The sequence below is a fragment of the Neodiprion virginianus genome, chromosome 3 (genome assembly GCF_021901495.1).
Source record: "Neodiprion virginianus isolate iyNeoVirg1 chromosome 3, iyNeoVirg1.1, whole genome shotgun sequence".
In the NCBI taxonomy this organism is placed as follows: domain Eukaryota; kingdom Metazoa; phylum Arthropoda; class Insecta; order Hymenoptera; family Diprionidae; genus Neodiprion; species Neodiprion virginianus.
The window spans coordinates 92055-117382 of record NC_060879.1 but is presented as its reverse complement, the minus strand read 5'-3'; the positions used below and the strand labels follow the sequence as shown (position 1 = coordinate 117382).

The 25328-nt window shown below is 38.6% G+C and overlaps 5 protein-coding genes across 37 annotated transcripts in view; 3 read left to right on the top strand and 2 right to left on the bottom strand.

The window, feature by feature from the left end:
- Positions 1-256: 256 nt before the first annotated feature.
- Positions 257-2493, top strand: LOC124299934 (proteasome subunit alpha type-7). Of its 2 annotated transcripts, XM_046753408.1 has the most exons (7): positions 257-555; positions 861-987; positions 1092-1205; positions 1311-1444; positions 1576-1758; positions 1928-2024; positions 2168-2493. In XM_046753408.1, exons 1-6 carry the CDS (start codon positions 454-456, stop codon positions 2015-2017), a joined length of 750 nt encoding a protein of 249 aa, XP_046609364.1. In that variant the 5' UTR covers positions 257-453; the 3' UTR covers positions 2018-2024; positions 2168-2493. The 2 variants fall into 2 exon arrangements, with proteins under 2 accessions (XP_046609364.1, XP_046609363.1); XM_046753407.1 differs by lacking the exon at positions 2168-2493 and having other exon boundaries at positions 1928-2130.
- LOC124299935 (uncharacterized) lies at positions 2112-7711 on the bottom strand. 10 transcript variants are annotated; one of them, XM_046753412.1, is made up of 4 exons: positions 3489-3764; positions 2524-2638; positions 2333-2420; positions 2112-2249 (listed from the first exon to the last, which is right to left on the bottom strand). In XM_046753412.1, the coding sequence occupies exons 1-4, from the start codon at positions 3540-3542 to the stop codon at positions 2216-2218; spliced, it is 291 nt and encodes a 96-aa protein (XP_046609368.1). In that variant the 5' UTR covers positions 3543-3764; the 3' UTR covers positions 2112-2215. The 10 variants fall into 10 exon arrangements, 5 of the variants coding, with proteins under 5 accessions (XP_046609368.1, XP_046609366.1, XP_046609369.1 ...); XR_006907113.1 differs by adding an exon at positions 5932-5942 and having other exon boundaries at positions 2216-2420; positions 3489-3556; XR_006907118.1 differs by adding an exon at positions 5932-5942 and having other exon boundaries at positions 2216-2420; positions 2524-2625; positions 3489-3556.
- LOC124299930 (ketohexokinase-like) lies at positions 5304-11650 on the top strand. 3 transcript variants are annotated; one of them, XM_046753393.1, is made up of 5 exons: positions 5304-5321; positions 5718-5866; positions 6981-7305; positions 9672-9946; positions 10090-11650. In XM_046753393.1, exons 2-5 carry the CDS (start codon positions 5724-5726, stop codon positions 10535-10537), a joined length of 1191 nt encoding a protein of 396 aa, XP_046609349.1. In that variant the 5' UTR covers positions 5304-5321; positions 5718-5723; the 3' UTR covers positions 10538-11650. The 3 variants fall into 3 exon arrangements, with proteins under 3 accessions (XP_046609349.1, XP_046609350.1, XP_046609348.1); XM_046753394.1 differs by lacking the exon at positions 5304-5321 and adding an exon at positions 5323-5331; XM_046753392.1 differs by lacking the exon at positions 5304-5321 and adding an exon at positions 5441-5467 and having other exon boundaries at positions 10090-11252.
- Positions 11482-21281, bottom strand: LOC124299931 (epidermal retinol dehydrogenase 2-like). 6 transcript variants are annotated; one of them, XM_046753400.1, is made up of 8 exons: positions 21137-21281; positions 17428-17587; positions 16236-16393; positions 13529-13706; positions 13120-13249; positions 12144-12267; positions 11759-11884; positions 11482-11648 (listed from the first exon to the last, which is right to left on the bottom strand). In XM_046753400.1, exons 2-8 carry the CDS (start codon positions 17566-17568, stop codon positions 11582-11584), a joined length of 924 nt encoding a protein of 307 aa, XP_046609356.1. In that variant the 5' UTR covers positions 17569-17587; positions 21137-21281; the 3' UTR covers positions 11482-11581. The 6 variants fall into 6 exon arrangements, with proteins under 6 accessions (XP_046609356.1, XP_046609352.1, XP_046609351.1 ...); XM_046753396.1 differs by lacking the exon at positions 21137-21281 and adding an exon at positions 20142-20176; XM_046753395.1 differs by lacking the exon at positions 21137-21281 and adding an exon at positions 20103-20140.
- A 1163-nt stretch (positions 21282-22444) lies between these two features.
- The window catches only part of LOC124299923 (phosphatidylinositol 4-phosphate 5-kinase type-1 beta), a 59645-nt gene continuing 56761 nt past the window's right edge, over positions 22445-25328 (top strand). For 8 of the 16 annotated variants that reach the window (XR_006907110.1, XR_006907108.1, XR_006907109.1 and 5 more), the window contains exons 1-3: positions 22461-23308; positions 23629-23663; positions 24377-24505. Coding sequence is in view for 10 of the 16 variants with exons in the window: in XM_046753376.1 (XP_046609332.1) it covers positions 23197-23308; positions 23629-23663; positions 24377-24505 (276 nt within the window). In the remaining 6 variants the exon portion in view is untranslated. Of the gene's footprint in view, positions 23309-23628; positions 23664-24376; positions 24506-25328 lie in introns of all 16 variants that reach the window. The other 8 variants (XM_046753372.1, XM_046753373.1, XM_046753370.1 and 5 more) reach the window with 4 other exon arrangements.

Genomic DNA, 25328 nt, shown 5'->3' with positions numbered 1-25328 from the left:
CTATATTATGTGAAAGAAATCCTGCCTGACGGGAGTTTTTTTCATGTTTTTTTACCAAAAAAATTCAGTTCAAAATGCACATTGTCGATATAGCTAACTGACATCTCAGTCAACGCTGATACACCGACAATTATATTCTGCCCTTTTCTATTGATGTGTATAGGTTGTAAATCGACGATTTTGAACACTTTAAAGAGTACGATTTAATCCCGGTAGGGCGGCGTAGCAGCCATTTAACATGTCAACGATTTTCCGGTGTGGTCTATGGGTTCAGCAAAATAGTCAGAGATGGCTACGTGTGTTCGAATTGAGAATTCACTTGTCATTCTGTGCTAACTTCATCGAAATGTGAGATACACTCAACCTCTAGTATACGGAATCCTCGAAAGTGAAAAAGAGTAGAGTCACTGTAAAAGTAAACGCTATTTTTAAGTAGTTTTACACGATAAAAATATGGGGTCTCGTTACGATCGAGCAATTACGGTATTTTCACCTGACGGTCACTTATTGCAGGTTGAATATGCCCAAGAAGCAGTGAAAAAGGGATCAACAGCGGTAAGTAGATGTGCCCTGTATAATAATAACCTATACGCCGGTCTCTTGTCAATTGTTATTAATTTACACAGACGTGGACGAATAGATCAATCGTATTTTCCGTCATATTCCGTAATCGTAAAACCTCTATGGCTGCTTGTTCACTGAATTGGCATTCAAGAAAAGGTGTGCCCTTATTTTCTCAACCACATGGATTGCTCGATTCAAAAACATATTTTTGCCACGAACTTTATTCATTGTACTCCTGATATTTCTCTGAACGCCTCTTAGCTTATTAAATTCATACGTAAGAGCACTGGTTCAAGGTTGGCGTTCGCGGCAACGATGTTGTTGTATTGGGTGTGGAGAAAAAATCAGTGGCCAAACTTCAAGAGGAACGAACAGTTCGAAAAATATGTCTCCTGGATGAACACGTTGTGATGGCTTTCGCAGGTATGAAAAACATGTATATTACTTGTATTATTACGTCAATGACTTTGTTACTATATATCAATATCTAATACAATATGACTAATTGCTGGATTCCGTATTTATAGGTTTAACCGCTGATGCAAGAGTATTAATAAATCGAGCACAAATTGAATGCCAGAGTCACAAGTTAACTGTTGAGGACCCTGTGACTTTGGAATATATCACACGATTCGTAGCAGGTAAAACTGAATCTAAAAACAGTGATACATGTAACAGAATTATACCTTAAATCAATAGTCACAAATTCGATATTCTCATGCCGTCAATTATGTTTGATTTTGCAGGGTTGAAGCAAAAATACACTCAAAGCAATGGCCGCAGACCTTTTGGAATATCGTGCTTATTGGCAGGTTTTGATTATGATGGTGTACCTCACTTGTACCAAACTGATCCATCTGGAACTTATTTTGAATGGAAGGTGAGATATTTTGCAGATTGCCTTTACTGTTTAAATTTCCATAATTCAATGCAAGGCAGAAATACATCGCTTCACATTCCACATAAGCAGTTCCCAGTATAACAACAACTTTTTGCATTGTTGAATATAAGGCTAACGCTACAGGACGCAGTGCCACAACAGTCCGTGAATTCCTTGAGAAGTATTACTCTCCTGAAGAAGTAACAACTGAGAAAGGTACCATGAAACTTGCCATTCGAGCGCTGCTAGAAGTTGTCCAGTCTGGACAAAAGAATTTAGAGATAGCTGTAATGCGCCGTGGTCAGCCGTTGCAGGTAAGTTCTATGATGAAGCTAAATACATATTGTACACAGGACTTTGTAATAACATCTATGTGACAAAAGGATGCAAAGTGTCCCATGAAGATGCAAATTTGATTTGCAAAAATCTTACACATTGAACATGCGGACAATAATTTATGGTTGCTCACTGATCTGTTTTCAGATGCTGGATGTTGAAACAATTGGTGAATACGTTACAGAAATTGAAAAAGAAAAAGAGGCTGAAGCTGAGAAAAAGAAACAGAAAAAGTAACACTAATGTATGTGATTATACATATAATTATTCTCAATTTTTAAATAATATCTTGGTACATCAAGAAATCATTAAGATACTAAAAATAAAGAATCACACTCAGTGTCCAATCATATGGTAACTTTGTTATTTATTTATTTTTTTTCTTAGTATCTGTTTCTCTGAGAGGAATGGCTAGCCATAGAATAGTCACAGAAGTCAGACAACTCTACTTTGCTGCTCATGTTGACGACTGAAATGGAATTTATTCAATTTAATACATATGAGCAAATGAAACATGTTAATTGTGTATAACGTAACAGTTCCGAAGCAAACCTTGAATCGCACTTGTCATTGAAATTCAACTCTTTCGTGGCTTCGTTGACACCGAATTTTATACTTGATACCCAAACTCCGATGCTACCTGAAAATATTTTCAATCTTGTAATCTGCAACCGCAGCCAAAGTAGCAAAAAAAAAAAAAAATTGCACTGTTGCATTTTTTGGTAAGTTATTCAACAATTCACCTGCTTCCTGAGAATTTGATAGTTCTGCCAATGGATCGTCTCTTATTGCGTTTTCCCAGAATTTCTCACGATGATACTCCCGCGTCACTTGCTGCAGGGCCTCTGTCAGGGCAAACTAATAAGAGTAAACATCGACAGGTTAACTGACAATTTCTGTTATTATTTAAGATTGGGTCAAGTCACGTTTTCCATTCAACGCCCCTATGTATGTACAGACGTTGATACCTGGCACATTTGCAACCGCGAAATTACGCGGACCTCATTATTATCCCCAATTTCACGTTTAATGGAATGTTTGGTTCGGAAGTGGTCGCAAATCTTGATTTTTCCCGCACCAGTCCTTCGGCATACTTTTGTCAGGAGATCGGTACGACTTGCGCGAAAATTTTCATGCAAAAATTCGTGGACGTCGGGGTTAAGGGAGTTGCACATTGGGTCACGATTGTGCGAGGTAACTTTACGAAATCCGTAGAGATTAAGCTGCCTTATGAAACTCGTTATGTTATTCGTTTTGAATATTGAATTTGGGGCTTTCAGATATTCGTCTTGAAACATTTTATAGTCCAATAATATCGTCCCACCATTGACGCTCCACCTAATCGCCCCTGTTTTGCACTCGTTCACAATTCTCCAAAGTTTCTGCGGGAACCGCATAGACAGAAGCAGGCAATCGTCGTACATCTCGACCACTCAATTCGTTCGTATATACGATGATACTTATTTGAAATTATGTTTCTAATCAGGTGGGTCTAAAAGTTTGCCTTTCGTACGTGATTTCTCCGTAAATAAATTTCAAACATAAGACGATCATTATGTAGAACAATTGTAATCCGTATTTCGGCACGTGCAGACCGTACCGTAATAACGCAAATATCGCAAGTCTCCTGTTATCGGATTTCAATCCAGCCGAAAGTGCAAATATAGCTATTAATTTTATAGTGAAGTAATTTCAATTCGAAACTTACCTCATCGAATTCGAACGATTCCCTCGCAATTCGAACTATTAACTTATGAAGCATAAAGGTAAGGAGGACTATCTCCGTGTCAAGTAAGTGTCCATAAAATAGAGTACAATAGAGATGGCGTTGCAACAGCAAAAGTCCCACAAAGCGTCAATCCGTTTGAACCCAATGGGGGACCACAGTTGTCAAGCTGATTGCAGGTGGCGCACAATCGTTGGTCTACCTTGCCGCGAAATTCCGGTGATCCAAAATGAAAAAGTATTTTGTTTGGACGATTGAAGAATTTAAACAGGTTAATTTACCATGCTGCTTTTCTCCAAGTGAAGAAAAAAGATCCTCTATAAAGGAAAATGAATTTTAACGTAATATTGTATGCTTGAATTTGAATTTTAAACCAACGATGGTGCTGCCACCAGGCTTCAAGAGTTGGTAGTGTGGTTCCCCATTGAACCCTGATTACTGGAGGCGTATGTATTTACGGGTATGTTCCGGTATACACTGCGAGCACTGTAAGGTGTGACGTCAATTTAGTATACTGCGAAGCCGTTCCTTTATAGTTAGGTATACTGGTTACTGTTTAAAACGGAACGCAGTACAGTATACTGTGATCGACATTTTTTGGCGTGGGTATACTTCCGTTTAGCCCATATCTCCGATCGATTTGAAACTTGGTGTCCTAATGTATTTCGATGCGCTGATTGAGAATATGGTATTCAAAATTGGCGCAAATTTTATTTTCGATGTCAAATCGAAGAAAACTAGGTTTCCGAATTTTTTTTTGCGTTTATTGCGATAAATATGGAAAGTGGCGGAAAATGTTTCAGATAAAAGTTGTAGATCATGACAAAACTAACATTTCATCTCTCCTACGTTTTTCATGTAGAACCGATAATTTGGGAGAGAAATACAAAAATCATCGGAATTTTTCATTTTTTCGCCAAAACTACTTCGATTGCAATACAATACAATACAATACAATACAATACAATACAATACAATGCTGATGCAGATTCCCTGTATCGTGTCCCGCGCCAACCTAACTATGTTTCACACACCATCCGAGATGCCCCGCACCCGCCCCACTTTTTCCCACCCGCCATCCGAGATGCCCCGCACCCACCCCACCATGTCCCACACACCATTCGAGATACATAAAAAAAATCCGAGGTTCTACATAAAAAACGTAAGAGACATAAAATTTTGATCCTTTCATGGTCTACAACTTTTACTTGAAACATTTTTCTCCAATGTCCATATTTATCGCAATAAACGCAAAAAAAAATTTTAAAAACGACTTTTCTTCGATATGACATCGAAAATAAAATTTGCGCCAATTTTTAATATCATATTCTTAATCAGCGCATCGAAATACCTAAGTATACCAAGTTTCAGATCGAACGGAGGTATGAGCTAAACGGAAGTTTATCCCCCGTCAAGTGTCAACTTTCGTAAATACAACGACGCCATTATTGTTTATATCAGCGTTGTAGGCGCGTGAGGCTCCTGGCGAATTGCCGCTGTACTATGACAATAAAATCACCGCGACCTAGGGCCAGTCGGACCACGTCTTACGTCTTATACCTTATGCACCGTAGACTGATCTCACAGAGGGTTCAGAGTCAAAAGTTATGAGACATTGAGGTACTGTGCATTTTATAAATATTTCTGGAACAAAAATATTTTTACCAGGCCTGTTACAAGGCCTTTATTCAAATATCCCGCTACGCTGGTATTATATACGTTAGGCGAATGTTACGTCATCGTAAATACCATGAATGTCAATTAGAACCATTAATAACATAGCGCGCATGGCGTCCTTTTTGTGCGTCCACAAAGGTATGTAACGGTAAATTACAGAAACTTGAACGTATTGACTGAAAATTGCTAAAGACAGTCAGTTAAGTGCGGGCAATTGCGAGATAGAAATTTTTTACCATACTGACTCATTGTCAATTAATATTGTAACCCCCATGAGCGAATCGGTAAGTGTAGGGCATTGCCGTTATCGGCGTTATCCCCGTGTCCTTTCGCTTGCTTCAAACTGATACTCGTGGCTGGCTGTCTTTAGCAATCTTCAGTCTACGGGTGTTCACTCCTCTCTTAAGTTCTCTGCGTCTGCGCCAGGAAGTATTACTTCCTGTGACGTCCTGTGTACAATACATAAATGTATGTAGATGCAACGGCAAATGCATACGTATATACTTGTGTGTGTGTGTGTGTATGTTTATCAAGAAGGAGATGATTTCAAGTTTTTACGAAAAGATCGTGGGTACGTCGCCTCCACCTGAGCCCAATGAACCTAAAATACTTTGTGTCGGCCTGATCTGCCTGGACATTGTGCAAGTTTGCAAACAATTCCCAGCTGAGGACAGCGATCAGAGGTATGCCTACATACATACGTCTTGCACGTGAATTTATATAAGCATGCATGTATAGACGAAGTCACGCACACGTATGCGTCCTGTATACATATACATTAATATCTACATGCAGATGTACTTCACTCATCTTCACTTCGTCATTCTCGAATCTTAGCGTTATTATCGTCACGCTTTCATAATTTTCGCTTGTTGGGGTGCCTATTTATATGCCGGTCAAACCTCTTTTGCTAACCTTAAATCCAATTTCCCACCATGCTTCAACCGTATCGAGAACGCCGAATTGACAGTGATCATATCAGGGTTACCAATCCCTGGATGGTATATCCCAACCGTATGGAAGTTTTCGGAAGAAATTCCTTCACTGTTTAATCCCGCTTTTTGATTTGATCAAATTACCGATACGGTGTCGAGTTGACATAGCTCTAGTTCCACTCGCCGTCTCTCAACACTCATTCCATAAACTCGAAGGAACATGCGTCATCGTTTCCTTGACTTCGGGACGGTTGTTTTCTCAGTTTTTAATGTAAAATCAATATGTCGAATCTGTAGGCTAGATATGCACAAGGTATTGGTCAAATTAATCACTAATTATATAACGCAAGCATGTTTTATGCGAACTTTTTTCATACGTGTTTATCGTACACAAAGTATGATCCGTTGCTATGACGGTAGAGTCAGTCTGCCAACGCGCATGCGAGCAGCCAGAAAGTATTACTTTCAACTCCTCCGCGCATGCGTAATCGCAAAAAAAATCTGCCATTACGCGATCCTGACCTCGATTTCGTGCTTCGCGAAAAAACGCGTAACATACTTTTGTTATGTAAAGTATAGTGTGGTATCAAGAAGGCAACGGTCTTTTCGCCCCGCGTATTTACAACTTGCTTACGCTCGGCCCGAAAAGAACCGAGTTTGCCTCCTTGATACACAACATACTATTTTCGCAATTTGTTCTGCGAGTGAACAGACGACTATTCACCAATCGCATTTGTCATGTTTCAAACTCACATCTGAGATCAGCTTCGGCATTGTCATCAGCTTTTCTTCGCCTGTTAAACATAAGAGGCTAGCTTTGAAGGTTCTTCAAAACCATGAAATGAATTATTTTCCTTTAAAGATGCGTCGCGCACAGGTGGCAGCGCGGAGGAAATGCTTCCAACAACTGCACCGTTCTATCTGAAGCTGGGAATTCGTGCGAGTTTTTGGGTACACTAAGCGCGGAGCAGCATTTAAATTTTTTACAAGATGATATGCGCAAATGTAAAATAAACTTTGCACACTGCCCGACGGTGGAAGGATTTGGCTGTCCAACTTCAACAGTCATCCTGAGCCTTAATTCGGGAAGTCGAACTATTCTGCACTACAATCCGAATTTGCCAGAATTGAGTTTGGAAAATTTTGAGAAATTAAATTTGGAAGAATATAGTTGGATTCATTTTGAGGTGAATTCTCTACTTATTTTTCATGTGCAAAAATGCAGCGGATGCGAGATTAATACATTCGCACACTAAAATCTGCTGAACAACTCTTACATCACATTATAAGCACTAATTATCATCAGTTTTTGTACTAATGACGGGTTAAATCACGTTTTGTGATTTTGGTCAAACAATTTTTGCAAACATTTACAACTATCTACCGTTTTTCCGAAGGAATCTTAATTTTTGTGCGTATTATCACTGATGACTGGATTAATTATGCAACAAAAAAATGCCTGTTACCCAGCATGTTACCTTCATGTTTCCTTGAACTTGGCATTGTATTTGTGGAGGTTGGAGGTAAGGCGGACAATGTCATGTGGGTTTTCACCTGGAAAAGTGTTCGCCACAAAGCAGCAAATAGTGGTTCAATAAGTCACCGGAGTAGCGCTGATAAGCAATAAGGGTTCAATCTGAACTTGGCCGTTATAGATGAAGTGAAGTATGTTACAGAGTAGTTGTAGTGACTAGATAGTTGATAAAAGTGCCTACATGTAAATGCATGGTCAACTGCTAACGTTGTGAAATGAAAATATACTCGATACATCCTAAAGACTTACCACAAGACGTTATTATAAAACGAAATTCAAATTTTTAACGATAGATTTGATAATTGGAACAAATAACTTTATTTAATTGAGACTTTAAAATGTCATTTAATAAGTTTTTTGAAAATGGCGCCTTCACAAAGCGGATATTTATCTTTTTCCGTTTAATTGTATCCTAACTCTATCAATTCTTGGCGCTTTCTCTTAAACGTCTTACTTTTGCTACAGCAACGCCATCTTATATGTACTCTACTTTACGTAAGTATAACACTTTGTATATACAGGCATAATCCTCCTTGCCTCTACCCTCCATAATTGTATTGTCAAGCACCAGTCTCGTCTTCTGAAATACAAACGAGGATCCGCATATATCGTTCAGCGAGCGTCAAAATTTATACATATAACTTGTAGGGTACTACGCGCGTATTAGTATCATGCGTCACAGATACTTTCGGCCACCCTAGGCTTTGAGTAGTTTGCCACCCTTTGCGTAAATCAGAAAAGCAGTACATATGGGGTTTTAATGATACACATTGATAATTTTTTTCCAGTACTAGCTATTTTCGGTCTGAAAGCAATGGTTTACAAATTTTTGGAATCACGAATATCTATTGCCGGTGTGAGGGATATTATTTTGTTATAAGTACTCATCAATTTTACTTTCAATGAAGAGATGTTGATAAAAATAGTTGGAGTGCTACTTTCTTTTTTCAATTTGAGAGAGTAATGTAATAATTCGATAAATAAAACGCTAATCTTCATACTCAATATTTTTATTCCGTCAGTACAGTTGTATTAAACTATGTTATTTTATTAGACTTTTTTTCTTTCCCACTCATGGTGTAAATTCTTAGTTTATATTGATAAACAAGTCCTGACAAACGCGAGTATTTTCGTCCGCGGTTAGGAGGGTGCTTGATCGATTACAAATTTTTAATTGCCCGCGACGTCTTAACTGTGCCGTTTGAGACTTGACATGTAACGCTAGTATGATTTACGCGTGTTATCTTTTCTGCGTTCCGTACTTAAAGTAATCGTTTCTGCATTACGTCCTAGTACTTGAAAGTGCACCTTTTCGTACTTTGGTACAAAAAGTTTCGTCTGCACTATAGAGACCGAGTCTCTTTCGCCTCGCGTATTTGTAATATCAGTTGCCGGCGAAACCCTTTCGAAAACTTACGCTCGACGTAAAGGAACCAACTTTTCATTACTTGATGCACAATCTATTATTAATCGCCCGTAAGGTTTATCTAATGTTTACATTAGAAACGTAGGCCTTAAAGCTGTTTTTTAAACAACGAAATTCTCTACAACACTCTCAAAACTCTACTTATTCAAGTTGAGATATGCATAGATTAACGAAAAAAAATAAAGTGGCAGTCTTATTGTCCCAATGCGGATAGAATATACATATTTGAGTAGCAGACTAAGTTTGGAAGTCTATGCAACTGTGAAAGGGCATTTCATTGTATTTGTAGAGGTTCTCTCATACTTGCTACTATTTATTTTCATGCATAGAGGTGACAAGATCTACGCTCATATATATATCTCGCCCATTCTTATTTTCACTCGGTTAAAATTTACGACATTTACGAATTTCGAATAAAAATTAACGCTCCCGAATACGTGCCGCCTTAAGCTGCAGGTGTTGGTATATTACCCAATGCTACATCCGCTTTAGAATGACTTGCAAACTGTTCTTCGCACATGAACTTAATTCATTCATCATTGATTATTGTAAGCTCAAACCCCGAACTTTGACCGCGACTGTCCTTTTTCTAGGGAAGGAACGTGGGCACGGTTTTGTCTATGATCAAGCATGTAGAGACGTACAATAACTCGGTGAAATTGGCTTCGAAGGACATTAAAAATCGTCTCGATCCTGCACTTCCAATGCCGATCACTATTAGCATTGAGTTGGAAAAATCTGACGAGCAGCTTTTGGACCTGCTGCCTTACGTAGACGTCACTTTCGTCGGCAGAACATTTGCCCAATTTAGAGGATTTGACAATATGACCGAAACACTGAGAAGAATATCTCAGGAAGCCAAGTCCGGGTCAGTACGTCTTCCACCCAAAAATCTTAATATATTACACATATTATATCCATTCCAAGTCCATACCTAACGCATCCAGTCCCTCCCACTTGCGCTGTGATGAGATCTTTTTTTTCTCATACTTATGTATATTTATTACGCAGAGCAACCATAATTTGTGCATGGGGCGACAGGGGTGCCATGGCGCGTACGCCCGATGGCCGAATTGTCCAATCACCTGCGTTCCCCCCACACAAGATTATTGACAGCCTCGGAGCTGGGGACACGTTTACCGCAGCGATACTTTTTTATCTGAACAGAGTCAAGCTACAGCCACCATTGTCAAACAGAAACGACTCTGATCTCGCAAGAAACACTAAAGGCGCAGAAGCCCAGTCAGATCCGAATACAGAGTTACAGTTGAACGAGGTGAAGCGTAAAATAACACAAAATTACAACATCGAAAGCCTTGAAGTGAGTCTGACGGAGTTTATAGATTGCACTGTTTTGCAAAACGCCGTTACTTTTGCTTGCAAAGTTGCCGGGGCGAAAATTGGGCTAACTGGTTACGAGGGACTTGGCAACGTTTTTAAAGATCTCTTGAAAGATTAACTTGACACCAAAGTTTACACGATGCCATGCGCACAATATGGGTGAAAGTACTTTTTTTAATTTCTTTTGCACGGCATCGTGCGTGGTATACAGTAAAATAGATGCGCAAAGTGTTTATCACTCTTTGTTGAATTTTCAACTAAATATAGTTTATATATTTATATATCTGTGACATAAATACCGCAAGGAGAAATAGAGAAAACCATGCGGTTAGTTGGGCTGGTAGCATAACTATCGGTCCTTAGCTTATCCAGCTGGGAAGTCAGTCAACTCAATTCTCACGAAATTCCGAGAGATCGTACAATTTAGCGATAATCTTACGTTATAAATCTGTGTTGTAATGCACCCACGCGCGCATGTACACGCACAATGCTTGGTGATGTGTATATACTTCCATTGTTTCTTTATATACATATATACATACACACACACACATATATATATATATATATATATATATATATATATATTAAATAAAAAAAAATAAACGATACATATGCCTTCGGCAATTTCATAAATTCATCTTATACATACGTATACCTATACTACACTTGGTTATCGGATAATCCCTTAGCGTTGAATGATGAACATTCTAATTACTACTACTACTACTATACATCGATTTACTACCAAGCACCGCGAGTGTTGGTAACTGTTTGGTGCTAGCAAACGAGATTTTAATTTTAATTCGTTCATTACGAAACTCTCACCGATTTTCATCTGTTTCTTGGCAGTATGTTTGGAACTTGAATATTATCATTAATCTCGATCGTGCGTTGTCATTTTACAACCAATGCGTAGGTATTAACATGTATAAATATGCATTTTCAGAGCTTGCAAAATTCGAATACATTCTTGAACCGTATCATTTCTCTACGCGTGTAAAATTCGAACTTGCATAAACGTCTGACGTACCGTCTGCAGACTTGGTACAAAGCTGACAAGACGTATAAAATATTATTTAATAATAATCTTGATACGTGTACACGAATATTTTCCTTAAAAATAAATTAACAATCATATCTTTATACGAGACATTTAAGATCAGTCTGCTTCAACACCGCTGTCCAGGAAGTCCCTCAGCAACAATCCAACTTTGGTAGGGAAATTCCTGTAATGGGAATTGAACGATCATAATTAATTCGCTTTCGACTTCCACCTAAGATGAATAATTAAAATCTTATAAGGACTAGATGTTTCTAGTTCGAACAATAAGCTTACCTCGCTACATTGTTGACATGAAAAAATATGCCAGGTATCGAGGCTTCCGGAATGTTGCGCCGTTGTGCCCTAACGATTTCAGTGGCGGCAACCTTTGGTGGAAGTAGTGACATTATACTTGGAAACCTGGAGGAATTAATCGAAATAATTAATTTAGGCCAGTTGACGTGTAGGTAACGTGAAAAAAGAACTGTGATCCTCGTTCTCTCTAAATATGAATCACTGGGAATTCACTGATATCCATATGTAATTACAGTAACTAGTTTCATTTTATAATCACGCCACTGCCTTTTCTCAGCGGTATATTGATATGTAATTGAAAATCAGCGACTATTCACTGACATCAGTGAATCTATACCCAGTCGAATTTAGGCATGTCGCTTACCTGACTTTTGGTTTTTTGCACAGCCCAGTGTCAACCATGTATGGAAAAACGCACGTGAACTTAATGTTCATTTCTTTCGTTGCCATCAAGTCCCGCAGCTCCAACGCCGTGGCTTCCATCAATCCTGATCAAGCATAATAATGATAACCAAGTATGAGTAAGATATTGAAAAAAGACCAGAATTATCCGCGTGCAGAATACAGGTACACGCCCACCGCGAATAAAGATCAGTTGGCATGACAACATTTTTTTCAACCCGTCAAAATTCTTTTTTCTTCTATCGTTTGAAAAATATGATATTTACTGACCTGAGCTGTTATTTTGTCTGTCACAAAGAATGCAAGCTTAACTCGAATGTGCACATTGATTCAACAATTACATGATCTTATACTTTGAATTCCACCCTTCCCATCTCCTTGTAAGACTTGTTAGTCAGATCGAAACAAATTTTTTTCGACTTCCTGAATTAACTAATTGATCCATCTTTACATAGGTACAGTTCTAATTAAAGCGTAGTTTAAATTTATTAACCCTTAGATGGCCGGCATTCGGAGATTTAAAACTCCCATACAAGTCGACAATAATTTTTAACGATTTCGGCCTGGTATCAGTGTCGAATATCTGGACGAATTCTACGTCTATATACTGCAGGGTATCCCATCGTGTGTCAGACATTAGATTATCTCTAAAACTAGAAATTCTATTGGAAAATGTTCCGAGACAATACTTGTATGGTTCTCAAGGGGACGCATGTTGATGATATCAGTTCAGTCGTAAGTATCATTACTTCCGAGATATTGACACAAATTGATTTTCTTAAATCGCTACCGATGTTTTTCCGATAGAAAAAACTTACCCAACATTAAGATCATTTTAAACATACGTGGTAAAAACACCCAGCGTTTACGCTTCGCGAATTATCGTTACGCAAAATAAAACGTCCGTAATCTGCTGCCCAACTATATGCATAGCTCACCTCTGACGGCAAATTTGGATCCGCAGTAGGGCACCAGGTTCGGAAGTCCCGAGATTCCAGCCATCGACGACAGGGCCACGACATGTCCATGATTTTTTTCAATCATGCTCGGCAAGAAGGCTTGGAGCGTCTAGAAATCGTGGCACGGTATACGCATACGATATAAGATATAAATGTAATGCAACTTTTACTTCGATGAACCATTCTTTTTTTCGTTATTTTATTTTTTTGTTTTCTTGTCAAGTTTTTCATACATTCATTCACACTGGAACTTCTAACCGTAGAGCAATTAAAGTGTCTTTGTCACCTTATAACGAATTGTTTTTTGGCCAAATCTTCCCGAGCACATATCTATCACATATTTTGTTTACGAATTATAATAATATATACATTGATGAAATTATCTTACCCAGAAATGGGCGATCACGTTCACGTCAAAAATCTTTCGTATCTCTTCGGGCGTATGATCCAGGAGTGTACGACAAGGCATGATACCGGCATTGTTTACGAGAATTGTCACGTCACCGACTTCCTTTCGCACATTTTCTGACACCCGGAACACCTCCTCCCTGTTCGTTACGTCGCATCTGCAAGTGAATACGAAATCTCTGCATGAGTATACGTTATAATTTTCTTGCATTTATTTCATCATTTTTTACGCTCGTTCCTCAGTTTACTAAGATTTTTGTGACGGCTGCGAGCACACACGAGATCGTAAGTTGTGAATTGTTATTTCACCAGGTGGCTCATTCAGCAGCATAACTATGCAGTGTTCGCTGAAATGGCTTATCTGAAAATCCGGATAAGCGTAGGGCACAATTTGCGCAATTATATTTGACGGATGAATTTACTTATAAGGTGAAAGTTCTATGATGCACATGAAAATTCAATACTTCGATGTACCGTATCGTTGCAACGGTGCATCCAATTTTCAAAATTGAAAAAAGAATTAGTTCGTTGAAAACTTATCAACTCATTGACCATTTTTCTCAAAAACTTCAAAATAAGGGAGGATCTTATTTCTCGTCGAGAATTTATGCAGGTGACGATTTTCTGAAAGTTTGAAAGTAATTTTTCTCAAATTTTTTTATACTTCCATCACGCTCTGTCTCAACAATAATACGTCCTAGATCAAAATGAAATAAAACTCGGACGGCTCAATAGTTGAGATTTTTCAATTCTAAGCGGAAACTTCAATTGCGCATATACTGAACTAGAATGTAAAAAGTGTTTCTGTCTATGGGAAAAATCCGTACCAGTTGAGATTCGGTGGTGAAAATGTAAAAATAAATAACAGAAAAAATTTTCCTCTCAAATTTTTAGATACAAGCTCGATCAGTTTTCTCAAAAATCTATATAATTACTCAGGTAATCAATGGCATTATTATTGAGATAAAGCGAGTGCAGGCATAGATAAAGAAAGAAAAATTACTCAGAGGTTTTAAAAAAAATGGGTCACCTACATAATTTCTTGGCAACTAAAACCCTCTTTTAATATTGGAAATTCGAATCGATGCATCCTTGAGATGATTACAACTCGGGTTCGCAGAAATTTTTATTTTTTTTTGAGTTTCTACTGAGATCGACAATTTCCAATTCTATACGTCGAATAATAACCAAAACCTTCATTTATTACTTATGAAGTTTGTTTTTGTCTCTTTTAAGTTTGATTAATAAGTCTTGAAGTCTTTGGTCGACAGCTAATATGGGTGCCTATTCAGAAGAAAAAGGAAAACGTTTTCATCAAGATGTGGTGGGCTTTATCGTTATCGACGTTATGAGGGGCAGTATTATGAGAGCATGATGGGAGATGACGTTTGTGGTTTGATACGAGAAAGTCCATACGGCAATAGTAGAAGTACGAAAAATATTTATTATTAAACTTTGTTTGCCAATTCTTTTACATTTGTAGTTTATTGTTATTTATTATTTTTGAATGAAAATGATTTGAATGCAAACCTGAAGTTTGTTTGATTGTTAGTTACAATAAATGTTTGAAGAAATAGGTAATTTTTCTTAAAATCCGAAATATCGGTTCGGTTTCTACAAGCACAAACTTTATTTAATAAAACTATTTTTTCATTTATTATATAGAAGAAATCAAAATTTGACATCTAGAGCCCAGACTCATAATTCGTGTTGACCGGTGTAATAATACAGCATGTAAAAGTATCAAATTTGCAGATGCATAGAACTTTCACAACATATTTAATATGATAGATTGGATCGCTGGAGTATCCCACTCTACACGGCGTAAACTTTGTCAATCTATTTTTCCAAGAGTGCGAAATTTGCATGATAAAATACGAACATATAATGGATGGCTGCAGATAAAAACAGAGAAAACTGTAATAGTAAAAATTAAAAATGGTTGTGAAAACTTGAGGAATGAGAAAGGCACTTGATGCGATTATACTGAATAGTTAGCAATGCTTATAACGACGTATCGCACTATTTTTCACATCATTTTCTGATCGTAACGAATAGACTGTGAAATATAGATAAGTGTAATTTATTAAATTACCAAACAAATTGTTTCACTGGTATGCAAATTGAAAACTTATATATATATATACTAATTTTTAACCGCGGTGCGGTTGAGAACGGCAAGGGCGAGGAGGGGTGTTGAACGATATGATTGGGAACTACGCGTCATTTGTACCAAAGTCAACTATATGCGTACAATGCTACAGATTCAATTAAAGTTCAACACTACAGTTGTTTTTTGTCTCGTTATACATTGCATAATCGCGTGAATTAATTATTCATACGGGGCATTCCACGTATTATCGGCCCGACCGAATCCTTGAACGTCTCAGAACTGGTTCCGACTTTGTGAAACGTTTCCGCCAAACGGCAAGAGTATTTGTGAATTTTGAAGTTATAATAAGCAAAAAATTATTGGCGTTTCCGCAAGTTGAGGAAAAACACCTCATATTCTTAGATTTCTCAAAAACTTAGCGCAGAAGCTCTGACTTTTTTTCCTCACCTTTCGCCTATGTTTTCGTACAGGCATACACCGATGCGATTGTGTGCGATTGTGTGTGATTGAGTGCGATTTCTTAACGAATACATATATCTTATTTTGTTTCTCTTCTGCCCGGATTTATACTTACTTGTAGGTATACACTGCCGAAGCAACGTTCGCTCTCTTAATTTCCTCGGCAGTTTCGTTGTTACTCTTCTCGTTCAAATCCCAACAAACAATCTTCGCTCCCAGGGAAGCGTACTGCAAGGCTAGCTCTCTGCCAATCCCGTGACCCGCACCGGTAATCTGGGCAACGAACATTAGTTGTGGAATATAGCATGATGTAGGCAGAACGAATTTATGTATATGAATTATCAATTCTAAACCACGGAAAAAAAAAAAAAAAAAACTTGTTGCGATAAATTATCCGGAGGCGACCTCTACTCTTTAGCAAAGCAATTATTCCAAGTAGGTACGAGCATACACATACAGCATAGTATACGTCGCGTTACTCACGGATATGGATATCACTCGATCGCGTAAGGTTGTTTTACCTGTTCGTTTCGAATAATCTGCATTAAAGGTAATATTACAACAACTAGAATTAGGTATACTACAAGGTACACATTACATTATATGCTGGATTTTTAAGAGATTCTGACATCATGCTTTCATTATAGCCTGCGATAAATGCGGGACTGACGATATTCTATAGTCAATTTGACAATAAGGTATGGAAATTAATTGTTTGAATGCATGTGGTGAAAATTTTGCACCACCATCGTGTGCACTTCAAATGCACGGAAACTTTTCCCGCTCTCTATGCCCATCATGTGAAACACGTTGCAGTTTATCCACATAGGTATATTCGGCTTATTGTTGGAACAACGATGATTTTCGCGGTACCTAGCGAAATTTATATCTTTAACCTCACGACGTTTCCAAAAATATCATTCCGTAAGCTAGATTGAGTTTTACAATTAGCGTTAATCAAGACCAACTTATGATATCAGATACGGATCTTTCTTCCCAAATTTGATTATAGCCGACGTTATTGTCTGAACTGCGATTGGATGTAACCTGCGCGCGACGGATCGAAAGTTTTCATTGATATCCATGGCTATAGTTATATGACACAACGTTTGCAATACGGGCATGTTATTTAATTTTGTTATACACGGCAAATAACGTAACGATTAACCGGAATAGCCTCGGCTAGGGCGGAGTCCGTTATCGATCTAAACAAAACATTATACATTCTCCGGAGAAGCGGGTAGCTGTGACAAGCCGGTAGCTCTTTAAAGTATTTAAAATTGTAAAATGAAGAATGATTGTCATACCAAAACAATTTCGCCGGCGACGCTCTTCTCCTCGACGGGAAAAAATATCCGGAACGTACCCTCGACGATAAAGTACGTCACTTTGACGAGAAAAAGAAAAATGTCAGCGAAGATCGCGATCCCTGCGTACGCCGTAACCATGATTGCACAAGTGACTGTCCTGAAACAGAGATCGAACAGTTTTTAAACTTGACTATTTCCGCTCGATTTCCACCTCTCTGCGACTGGATTCAACCGTCGCTTCCTGGTCTGAAATAACTCTTTCAAGGTCACGAAAAGACGGTGTGTTGGATATTTCGCGGGTAGGGGAAAGCAAACAATTTATCAGATGGCACTTGTGATGTTTACGTAGGAAAAAAAAACGACAGAATTACTACAAACATCTTGGAACGAGTTTGCGTTACGCTGGCATCTGGCTGACCATCGGAAAGCTTACTTAGTTTAGACTCGAGACTATACAATTTATGAAACTATGAATAATTATCAGGAGATCGGATGGTTGGTTTTGGATCTAGTTAGACGCTACGCTAATTCTGCTTCTACCGTTTCGCTGTAGTACAGGTATATCAATTTCCGATTGGACGAATCGTGACATCATTTAAACATGCTCACGCTTACAATGTATCGTGATATTCGAATATATAAATACGCTGTTAGGAGAAAAAGATGCGAGGCGACTTTTCAGTTCACCGTGACCGTACCGGGTAGTAATTAACAAGCGATGTGAGGTGTGTTAAAGTAACACATTACGCGACCAGATATAATATAAATACAAATATATACGTATAATGCACTACTGTTTCTGAAATTCTTTGTCTACTTGTAGCGTAGTTTCACTCAGCATTATACCGAACTTCCGCTAATCACAAGTGGGCGGCCCGGCCCTAATTAATCCGGATATTCCATATTCTACTGTACAACTGTACAACTTTGGATTTATGCAACGATCAGTAAATATTATAGATATTAAGTACACGTGAGTGTGACTCGGTATTCCTACTCTAAGCGAACCTCGCAGCGTCAGCGTATCAGTATGTATGTAGGTACGTAATAATTAATACGAGTGCTTATTCGTAAACGTAAGTTTACGCATGTCACAGGGATACGGTGCACGGTACAGGTGTCGAATACGTTCTAGATTGAGATCTAGATAGAGATCTTCAGTTGCCGAAAACAATGCGCGTCCACGTTTAATAATTACATTTAAACTTAAGACGGAACGGCCGCCGCCCTCTAAGAAACACATCACAAGCAGTTACAATTTGATATGATGATGTACTGTAATATACTGGACAAACTTGTATACACCGTCGTACCAGCTATACGTATATCAAATTTTATAGATAACGAGATAGAGATAATTCATTATGGCCGTGACGATTTTGGGCAATATACGAGGCAGACTTATCGCTATCCAGGTTAAAGTTTGTGCAGAATTCTAGAAAAACTTAACAACGAACGACTGTCCCGACATAATGCTTACATACTCGGCAACGACTAAAAATCGAAATGTGAAATGAAAGATTGCGACCTCCCACGTCTCGATTAATTACCGGATGAGTATGACTTTGCTGAAAGATTCTATGATTTCCTGATGCGGGAAACGGAAGACACAAATGCGGAACTGAGAATTGACCTTCGCTTCACTCTGACCGACTGTTACCACGTCTATAAACATGCTACTTGCCTTCGCGTATCAGACACGCCTCCTCCGTTCCCTACACTTACATAAAAATGCAGATGCCGAAAAGATTCATTCTGCTAACGATTCTAATGTACGACACGCGGGGAGGGAGCTGTTATCGATAGTTACATAAAACATATTACGGAATTTGATGAAACATCAAGTGGGGACTAAACCATCGTTCGCTAGTGCCGCAGCCTACAGACCTTTGAAAATGCTATGCCGCAGTAGTTAGTTATTCCTGTAATGAGTGCTTGAAGACGGAAAGAAAACCGAATTGTGGAACCCGGTGAAGCGATTGACACAAGTTTGAATCCGTAACTGCTCGCGTTCGAAACGATACTAAACGTTCCCTCCCCTCCATCTCATAATCAACTAGACATTATACGTACAGTACCACCAGCCTTATACTGTATGTTCTCATGCGAGTATGCTGGAGCCAACCGCAACCACAAGGTTCGCTGTTGTGGATAGGCGTACTACGCCAGACATATATGCTCCTTATTCTGTTCGTCTTCAATCGTCATTTTTTACCTCGAGTTAAAGTTGGGTCAAAAAACACGTTTTTTAAACCCGATCAGACCGTCCATATCATTACACGTGTATGAAGCATTCCGTATATACACGACCAGATTTTAAACCTGATATTATTTGTTTTCCTCAAACTTTTTCGCGGTGTAGCAGGACCTTAAAAACACCAAGACTATTTTCTTTCTGCTCACTTTTTTTTCCATTTACATACTGCAATTAGCAATGACTGTAGGAAGTCGTGGGAATGTTCTCATCTCTTCGAAATAATCAGACTCTCAATTCTTGCATTGAAAATTCCTCTTTGCCTTGACTGCGAACAGCGAATATGTGTCTGCTTGTTGAAAAATCTTTTCTCACCAATTGTAACAACTAAAAAAACTCAATTGAACTTCCAAATATCTTTTGACCCGACTTATCGGCGCGTCTTCTACATCTAGGCAAGCTAACGTATGTTACGTACGTGTCGAAAGTAGATGCGAGCATATAGGCGGGAACTCACCTCGCCCGATGAGACACCATACCGGTACGACTCGTGCTCTGTATTTCGTAATATTCGTTGCTGAGAATTACTTGTATCAGTCAATTTGTGAGCCAGTGTTAATTAACGAGTGTAAACTATGATGTTGCCAGTCCAAGAGGGTAGCAGCAATTAAGTTATGCGGAGCGGTTCAACGTTTTTGAATCCTCCGTTAATCAAGAAAGAGATTGAACGCAGGGTGGGGAGGACACGAATGAAAGTTTGGTCAATGAAATACGATTGCAATGCGAGTGCGAATAATGTTAATGTGTACGACGACTTGCAATCCATTATACACGGTGTACCGATTCCGCTACGTTGTGGGTATCTATCTACTTTGCTTTGCTGATTGCAATGTCCTACTAATCACTCTGCACTGTGCGCCGCAGGCTATAATTTAGGAGGGAGACAAAATTCAGAATTTTCACCATACTTTTCATTCGTTCGGTGGCCACGTGTTCCGTGTTCCCCGATATGGGCTAAATCGTTATGTAACATTAATATTGGAACGGAAGTTTAAATCGCTTATTAAAACTGAATTACATGTACGCGGCGTTGAATTTATCAATTTTCTACGGATGAATGCTGAGTGGAACGAGTTTCCAGGTTTACCAGGGTGAGAAACATTCAATAATACTCAAATGCCGATACTAAAACCAAATTTACTGAAATTTTACGCTATACTGTAAAAAGTATCAATCCGCAGGCTTCAGTAGAATTTCAGAAATATGTTAATTCGAAAATTCCGAGACTGCACATCTGCAGAGATTTGCAGAAAAATATTTCTCTACTCCAAAATGCCGTCGTTGTACCGTCTTTGTTTATTTAAGAATTTATGAATTTTTCTCAGAGGCATATTATTGGATTTTACTGAAAAATATTAATTTCTACTGAAATACCAAAGAACCACGATGTAGTTATATATAAATTCACGTACATGAATAATTTAGGTTCATGCTAAAAAAGTTCACACATACTTTTTGCATATAGGCAGGAATTGACAGAATTCTACAGAGCTGGTTTCATCACTGATTGTGAGACCAGTTGAGTCGAGGTATGAGTCGACAGTGATTGTATTTATAAGTATCCACCGGAAGTTGGTCGGCCCTGAAGATTGTCCATCTTTTACGTCAAGAGCGTGATGTACAGTTCAGGCTTAGAGCAAAGGGTTCAGAGTACGTTCGGACTGTGTTCTTCTTCCCGCTCCATTGAACCAAATTTCATGCCAGAGCGTCTATATTCATTATTTGTGTTTTCAACTCATCGTTAGCACACTTGTTTTAGCGACGCGAATATTGAAAAAAGAACTCACTATATTACGCATTGTCAGAATTCGAAAAACATGCGCGCTTGGCAGTTATTAGTTTTCTTATCGTACTCGCGTGACCGTTGAAATTTGCATCGTTAGTTCAGTACGACTTGAAAACGGGTGAACAATTGATATGTTTTATTCATAGGTGTCAGAGTCGGCCGCTCTGGTTTTGAATAAGTTGCGACCCTCGTTGATTCAACCAGGAGACTTACGGCGAAAGTTCACGACCCACGGTCTGAAAGGAAATTCAACTTCAGGATGTATTTTAAGATTCAAAGTCAGTACAAGGTTTGTTCTGTTCTTGACAATATTCGTAACAATCGTACGATCCAGCCCCAGTGTAGTCGTAGGATGTAATTTTGACGATAAGGACCTACTGAACTTTAAGACCTTAGGCAGGTGACGCCGTTTGTTCGAAAAAATATCGTACGGATAATGTAAGAGATCGTCAGAACAAAACTTATGTGGTAATCGACAGTTATACAGCTTGTTTCAATCATCAATTTTCCCAGAAAAATTGAATTGTTATTCCCTGGTGAAAGTTTCTACTACTACGAATTTTTACAGAAATTGAAACATTTCGTATTATTTCGTACAAAATTTTGAATATGAATAGTTTTTCATAAATCATTGTTAATTTTTCGTTAAAAATTGTAGTATCTTGTAGATTTGTTATCGAAAAAATACAAATTTTCATGTACATCTACAAGTTGTTATAAGAAACTACGCATATTTACAATTTTGTACAAAAACAATTTTTTGTACAACATTGTACAACATATCCTAATTTCCCTAAAAATTCGCAGCAAATCATAGAAATCAGTTTCACCACGGTTTGCTGATATCAACGATTATAGCAAATCAGTACGCGATCTGTACTGCCGGTACGGCTGACTGACATACCGACAAAAATATCCTTCCCCTTTCCATTCCACCGGTTGGAAAGGAACAGTGAATATCAGGTTAGGTTAGGTAATACTATCATCGACCGTACACCGCAGCAACACCTTCTTTTACCGAAAAACACTGTAAATTATACAATTTACCGAGCAACGCGTCAGCCCACGCCCCCCTCCCCCCCGAAGCTGCAGGAAATATTACCCAGGGCTGACTGCCGATGACAAGATATGGTTACTCGATAATGTTATGAATCACAGCTGGTCTCTGGAATATAGGCGGAGCTGCCGGGCGGAGGAGTGACTTGTATATAGTGATATCGGACGACATGCTTGCGGCCTTTGGATTTTATCTGCGCATATTTGCAAGGCAAAGTCAAGCCGGAGGCGCAATTACACCTGACAAGAAATAGGGAAGAGTCGAAGTGCCGTGACGTAAGGTAATCGCGGTTGCGGCCGACCTTCCCAGCTGATTAAAATTACGCTTGAAATGGCGACGGGTCAATAATCGGAAAGCAAAGAATTGGAAACGGAACGACGCCAAGGCCGATGCCAACTTTTGTCGTCTACGAAGTGAAATAAGCGCCAAGTGTTGATCTTATTCAAGAGATCAGTCGAAACTGCGATGATGGGTTGTTCGATCGCCGTGCGATAAGAGCGTCGAAGTGCTTCCGGCTTTGATTAAGGGAAGAAGCGCAAGCAAAACGAAAGGCAAGTTAACGGGACGACGAGATGCGGATCTACAGGGCGAAACTTGGGCGTTGAACGAATAGAGCGGCCAGGAAGCGGCTGGTGCCCAGTGGGCTGTGCGAAGCCGATTTGACACAAAATGGCTTCTGGGGATAATGTGGATGTGATTGAGGTTGTTGAATCGAGTTTCACATCCCCGGATTTGGAGATGGTGGACCGGGTAGGACGCGGCTTCGCCATGGAAGATGAAGGTACGATTGATTCGTAAAAAATTTATGGAGATTGATCGGTGAACATAACCTATGTCCCACACCGTACGTCACTTAACTAATAATATGTGTCATCTTCATTTTTAACCAATTAGCATGTGTTATCTACGATTGCCAGGCTGTCAAACGGTCGGTGGTACTCGACCGTATCTAATTCCGTATTTAGTTACCAATTAACAAGCGGAAATTCTCATTTGGAAAATTGGAATATTTCACCTTGTTAATTAAATTAATTCTGGCAACTGTTTAGTCACTCGGCATTAGTCACTCATGCTTCATTTCACTTTTTCTTTTATTTGCAGATAAGTCCACCGGGGAGAAAGTTACAGCCTTGGAAGTAAGTATTCTACTTCGGTGAAACAGGAAAACCACAAACAAGTTCAAAGTTTGATTTTCGGAATTTTGTGCTGCTCCCTTATGTATCAAATGATGCACCAGCTGCCATTCGACGATTTCTTATTTTCATTTTATCCAATTGGATCAGTGTACGATTGCAATTAGTAATGCATTGGATGTAACCTTTTGCACTATTACGAACCATACTAACTCAGTCCACCTCTCATGCTGCAATTTACTCAGATTTCAAACTTAATTTTCAAAATGACACCAAAATTCCCAACGCCGTGATCCTCTGAAAATGAATATAATTGGTGCTTAAGGTCAAGTTCTTCATCTTGATAATCTTTTTCGCACACAAATTTTTCCACACGTGAGAATTATCAACTGTATCTCTGTCTGTCTATTGAACCTATTCTTCTTAACCCACTATGATAAATGCTGGGCATTTTTCCACCTAAAAAAGCAAATTCATTTTTTAGCTACGAACAATCGTTGTGATAATCAGAGTGCTGTCATTTATAACCATTTGTAGTCCCCCCATTCAATACAATTTCTCGGTTTTGGCCAAAATATATTCACATTTGCCGCAACAGGCACAGCTATTACAATATTTATTTCATATATATTTGAGGTTATATTTGTTTTATTTTCCGTTCTATACCTATCCGTTAACCGGCATAAACATATTATATTCTGTCGCATACCTGTCAGGTACCCACAACGCATCATGGCTCTGGTGGTCCCAAAACTTCGTCGGGTATATCCCGAAACAAATCGGAAAGGGAAAGAAAAATTGGCCATCGGAGAGTCGGAGTGGGAGGTGAAATCACATATAAAAAGGTAAGACAAAGTTACACAACTTAAGAATAACTAAAATAGTGCACTTCTCGAACAACAAATTGTGAAGTGAAACTGCAGAATTTTAATTGAACTGGATGCGCTGACATGAAATAGAGAATTAAAGCATTTATTCATCTTCATCAAATATTTAGGGATTTGCCAATCTTGGATTATTTTTCTTCTTCTTGGTTGATGAATATGATTGTTATGTGCAATTCTTGCTGAAGCTATATTTAGTGGCATTTAATATAATGGCGCTATAGTGGGGCTTTGATGTAATACGGCAATTTCCTAAGTATATGTTGAAGCGAGGGTGACCTGATTACCGCAACTTACTTGCTAGTGAGAGAAAGTAGTCAATCATGCCGTGCGAAAAGACGATATCACTTACTATGCGCTTGGCGCAAGCACAGGTTTCTCCCATAGAAAGAAAATATTCCCGATTCGTGTAGCAAAGAATTATGTTGAAGCTGGTTGTCTTATAACGAGATCCCATTTTACTATGAATGAAACTGATTCAGAACTATTAGTTTATCAGAAATCTCTTTGATACTCTGCATAAGCTTAATTCTGTAAAGAATGTTTGAATTATGCATTGCATTGCATCTCCTGCTTTGGAAGTCGAAAACAAATATCAAGACAAATGTGTAGGATGTCATTCATTATCTGAACTTTACCCAAATCGAGCCATTCTATTTGTTTATTATATTCATTCATTATAATACTTATTTGACGGAAGAAAATAGATTGCTAGAAGGTCTAACAAAAGATGCTTTTGATAATAGTTGCTCTGGATATCTTATCATGTCCAGTATGTGTGTGT

Excerpts from the sequence above, each read along its gene's own strand:
- LOC124299934 (XM_046753408.1), top strand. The coding sequence starts at position 454 with ATGGGGTCTCGTTACGATCGAGCAATTACGGTATTTTCACCTGACGGT. Across the intron at positions 1,445-1,575 it reads GAACTTATTTTGAATGGAAG|GCTAACGCTACAGGACGCAG; the intron begins GTGAGATATTTT and ends GTTGAATATAAG. Across the intron at positions 1,759-1,927 it reads GCCGTGGTCAGCCGTTGCAG|ATGCTGGATGTTGAAACAAT; the intron begins GTAAGTTCTATG and ends ATCTGTTTTCAG.
- LOC124299935 (XM_046753409.1), bottom strand. The coding sequence starts at position 3,542 with ATGCTTCATAAGTTAATAGTTCGAATTGCGAGGGAATCGTTCGAATTC. Across the intron at positions 2,639-3,488 it reads AATCGTTCGAATTCGATGAG|TTTGCCCTGACAGAGGCCCT; the intron begins GTAAGTTTCGAA and ends TACTCTTATTAG. Across the intron at positions 2,421-2,523 it reads ATCAAATTCTCAGGAAGCAG|GTAGCATCGGAGTTTGGGTA; the intron begins GTGAATTGTTGA and ends AAATATTTTCAG.
- LOC124299930 (XM_046753392.1), top strand. Across the intron at positions 7,306-9,671 it reads ATAGTTGGATTCATTTTGAG|GGAAGGAACGTGGGCACGGT; the intron begins GTGAATTCTCTA and ends TCCTTTTTCTAG. Across the intron at positions 9,947-10,089 it reads TCTCAGGAAGCCAAGTCCGG|AGCAACCATAATTTGTGCAT; the intron begins GTCAGTACGTCT and ends TTTATTACGCAG.
- LOC124299931 (XM_046753395.1), bottom strand. The coding sequence starts at position 20,125 with ATGCTCGCATCTACTTTCGACAC. Across the intron at positions 13,707-16,235 it reads TCGGCAGTGTATACCTACAA|ATGCGACGTAACGAACAGGG; the intron begins GTAAGTATAAAT and ends ATTCACTTGCAG. Across the intron at positions 11,649-11,758 it reads CATGTCAACAATGTAGCGAG|GAATTTCCCTACCAAAGTTG; the intron begins GTAAGCTTATTG and ends TTCCCATTACAG.